General features: G+C 34.1%; 1 protein-coding gene across 1 annotated transcript in view; it reads right to left on the bottom strand.

Moving 5' to 3' along the window:
• Window positions 1–4,467, bottom strand: part of LOC106472038 (protein bark beetle-like) — a 65,914-nt gene that overhangs the window by 34,755 nt on the left and 26,692 nt on the right. The window contains exon 3 of the mRNA XM_013932666.2: window positions 3,963–4,153. Within this exon, the coding sequence (XP_013788120.2) occupies window positions 3,963–4,153 (191 nt within the window). The remainder of the gene's footprint in view (window positions 1–3,962; window positions 4,154–4,467) is intronic.

The raw sequence follows: 4,467 nt of genomic DNA, 5'->3' as shown, positions 1-4,467 counted from the left end.
GTCCTGGAATTGGTTTGACTGGGTCTGGAGCATACATTAAGCTTAGAAAATCAGGCAGCAGCACCTTCGAGGATGTGTCAGGTGGGATAAAGCACTAGGGCTAAAAATTTTGGGTGGGGGAGGAGGCTGTCTGTCTGTCCTTTTCAGGGCTAGGAGGAGGACCGTGTTCCAATTCTCAGAATTTTGCTGTGGGGGGAAACGGGAGTATCCCGAGAAAACCCACTTTCACTGGTCAGGTGCCAATAATCTACCTGACCAGTGCCCCCACTCACCAAGTAACTGAAAGAAATTTCTTTTTCAGCTTTTTTTATGTGTTTTCTAGGCTGTTTATGTAATTGAATGGTGATATGTATGTGTTCCAAGTTTCTGGTGTTAGAGCTAATTGTTTGAACTGTTTGGTCTGTATGTTCCTATTTTTGGCTATTCTGTAAAATTTTTGTGGCAAGTTGTGTAAAGCGATCTTTGATTGTTGGTAACTTGGTAATGCTGTGTAGGTATTCTTGAGGTGTGTAGCTCGGCAGTCTGTACGCAATTTTAATTGTTGGTAACTTGGTAATGCTGTGTAGGTATTCTTGAGGTGTGTAGCTCGGCAGTCTGTACGCAATTTTAATTGCTCTGTTTTGTAAAATTTGTAGTTTCTTGTATTGGTTATCTGACATGATACATGTCACTGCCCTTCTGTATTCCATGAGTGGCCTGATAAATGCTTGGTAAATTGTTATTATTGATTTAGGTGAACATCCTTTGTTTGTTCCAGCTATTCTGTTTAGGTATTTTACTCTGACATTAACTCTTTTTGTAATGTCCTTGAAATGCGTGTTAAATTTGAAGTGAAGTTTATTCCTGGAAATTTAACTTTATTCGTGAAGGCAGTGTTAACGTCATTAAGTTTTAACTTGAGATTATTGAATTTTTTCCTTGATTTGTTTATTTTTTTGTGAAATGCAATTGCTTGTTTCTTTGTTGGGTTCAATGATACGTGCCACGAGTTGCACCACTTGCACCAGTGCGTGTTGGACTCTGTTCGAGGCTGTACCAGGGTTGCTCAAAATACTCCAAATGGCAATGTCGTCCACGTATTGTGATGTTGGTGTGTATGTTTGTTCAGGGAATGGGATGTTGTTAACAAATATGTTGTAAAGTGTTGGACTGAGTACCGAACCCTGTGGGACTCCTGCAGAGAATCCGAAACTAGTCGAGAATGAATCGTTAATTTTTATCCTGGCAGTTCGATGATTCAGGAAACTTGAAATCCATCTTAGTAATGTTATAGGTACTTTTAGTGAGTGTAGTTTGTATCTTAGTCCATCGTGCCATACTGAATCAAAGGCTTTTTGAATGTCTAGGAATGTAGCTATTGTTGTTTGTTTTCTGTTGTATCCGCTGTAGATTGATTTTGTTAATCTTACTAGATGATCGGTTGTCTGTCTGTGTTTTCTGCCAGAATTCTGATTCTCGTTAATTATGTTAATTGCTTCAAGGAAACAGTTAAGTATTTTTGTTATTATTTTTTCCATGAGTTTACCTAACGTGTTCAATAAGTTAATTGGTCTGAAGTTTTTGGGATTGGATGGGTCATTGTCTTTTTTAGGTATGACTCTAATAATTGCATGTTACCATGCCTTAGGGTAATAGCCAGCTTGTAGTGAGATGTTGTAGATGTCTGCGAGGTGTTTGATTACAGTGTCATTTAGGTTCTTTAGAATTGTGTTGCTGATTTGATCATCCCCAGGGGCTTTTCTTTTGATGGACTTGAGTGTCTGTTTGATTTCTGTTACTGATATGGGTCTTGAGTAGAATTCTTTGGTTATTTTGTGTTCTTATCTAGTTGTACTGAAAAAGTTGGGTTAAATGGTTCCTTGTTGTTGTTGCTAATGTAGTTCTTGATTTTTGTGAAGTGGTCTCTACTGAATGTATCTAGATCAGGGGTGATAAACGTGTCTTTGTAGTATTGTGCAAATAGTTCTGTTTGTTCGGTGTCTGAAGTGGCTGTGATGTTCTTGTAGTGTATCGTGTTTGTGCTGCTTGAGTCTTGGGTTTTCGTTATGTTTTTAAACTTCTTCCAAAAAAGTGCTTGGATCATTGTAGTTTTGGTCGATACTTTTACAGTATTGGTCCCAATTGTTTCGTTGTTGTTCGCGGATTAATTTCTTGATGTTATTACTTACTTTGTTGATGTGGCGTTTAGTTAATTTGTCTCGCGTACGTATAAATGTCCTTCTTAGTTTCCTACGTTCGGAGATTAATTTTAAAATTTCTGGTGTTAATTTCCAGTGACTAGGATTTGTGTTTCTAACTTTGGAGGGAATGATACTTTCCATTGCTTTTTTAATTGTTGTTGTTGTTAATGTGTTGACGTAGTTGTCAATATCTGTTTCTGATGTGATATTCGTCTCAATATTTGGAATATTGTTACATATTAGGCTATTAAATCTGACCCAGTCTGTTGTTGAATATTCGTAAATGATGGATTTAATACTTGGGGTGTTTCTATTACATAAGTATAGTGTAAAACTTATCGGATCACGGTCACTACCTAGCACAGAACCCCGAGACATGCCATTTATAACATTAGCAAAATTAGACTGAACTTCATAAATAACAACCTGATTTTGCCTAATTAGTTAACTTTAAATCATTTAACTATCATATATCCTACACTGGATGAGGCAAATCTTTTCACCAGTTTTTTTATTTGACACCTTTTTAAAACCTTTCTGAAAACCATGTAAATCAAAACCACTCCTTTCTTATCCACGTAAGAAGTAATATCTTGAAAAAAAAAAGTTAAATGATTTTAAGATAGGACGCTCCTTTTATAGTCATGCTGGTTATCTGAAAAAACATTGAATTTCATCAAATGATTCTGCAAAGCATATTTTATCACTTTATAAAGTCTTTAAACCCATTAAAGTGAGACTAACTAAGCAAAAATTCCCCTTCCTCTTTTAAAACTTTTGGGTATATTTTATCAGATATATTATATATTCTTAAAATCTCAAGTTTTTACTAAAAACTCCAAATTAGCATCAAAACCACACCGTTCCAAAACATTTCTTCAAAATAAATCCTGAATAAAATCAATGACCTCCTACCTCATAGCCTCAAAACTGGATTTCTAAAAATTTTCAATTAAAACTGAATTATCCTAGTCAACATGCAGTAAAATATCCAACCTAATTATGCTATGGTCATTCCTCCCACCTCAACACCAGTAACTATATCCTCATTAGATGTTAGCTACAAATCCAGTTCAGCATCTCCCTTCTATCTCTAGTTGGTTCATTAACCATTTGGTGAAAAAAAAAATATTGTGCTACTTCTAGAAACCTATCCACCTCCTTTTCAGACTCCAAATACTCCTAATCAATATTACTGAAATAAAAATCTCTTATGGTAATTACCTGAATTACAGAATATACAATTGCAACTCTCCAAGAAAATCTTGTCAGACACTACCCAAAAAGGTTTAGTTATATTATGAGAAGTAAATAATGGAAGATTACAATGTAAAATGTAAATCAAAGTATAATCTGTTATGGATTTTTTTTTAAAGATGAATAACTATTTTTTTTGTTTAATATGTACTTTTTACTCAAAGTAAAAACTAAATTATAAGTAAAATCATAAATAATAGAAACACAGTTTTTCTGAATAGAGTTTTTCAATGCCAGGGTATGGATTTTCTTTGAAGTTAAAAGACCTGTTGAATTAATGAGAAAGTCTAAATTATAACACTTTCAGAATCACTTGTTTAATTTATTTAAATTGTTTCAATTCAACTTCCGGTTATGTATATATAAATATATATGTCTCACCAAAACAGAACAATACTGCATTTAAATTATTTAAACAGAAAAATATTACAGATGTAGTGTCTCTCATAAACTACATCTACTCAAATATAAATCACAAAACGTTCAGAAGGAAAATATGTAAGAGACAATCACGATGCCACTTACCACACACACCACTTCCTAGTTGTCTTTGAGACCATAGTGGACAATCAGATAATGAAGACTCACTTCCTGTACAATTAGGGTTTTCATATAACAGCTGACTGGAATCATTACTTTTGTGAAACCAGTGATAGATGACCCCACCTGTATACCCTAGCTGCTGGCATACCACTTGGAGATCTGTTTCTGTCCAACTTGAACACAATACAAAATGTTTAAAATTTGCACTAGTACAGTATAACTGGCCTATAACCAAAACACATGAAATGTTTTCTTAACATAAAATTATTCCTATAATAATAGAAGCTTAAAATTTTAAAGTATTATTTTGGTAAATTGAACATTACTGTAATACTTGAAATGACCTAATATATATTGAACCAAAGGATGTGCACTAGATTGCATTGTAAAATGAGCTACCAAAAGTGTTGGTCGTCAAGAAATTAATGTCGCGTTTTAGAACACTTTCATTAACCACCCCCAAAAAACGTACATCACATATAATAGT

This window comes from Limulus polyphemus, unplaced genomic scaffold, assembly GCF_000517525.1.
Source record: "Limulus polyphemus unplaced genomic scaffold, Limulus_polyphemus-2.1.2 Scaffold5036, whole genome shotgun sequence".
NCBI classification, from domain to species: Eukaryota; Metazoa; Arthropoda; class Merostomata; order Xiphosura; family Limulidae; genus Limulus; species Limulus polyphemus.
This window is presented reverse-complemented; position numbering and strand designations above follow the sequence as displayed.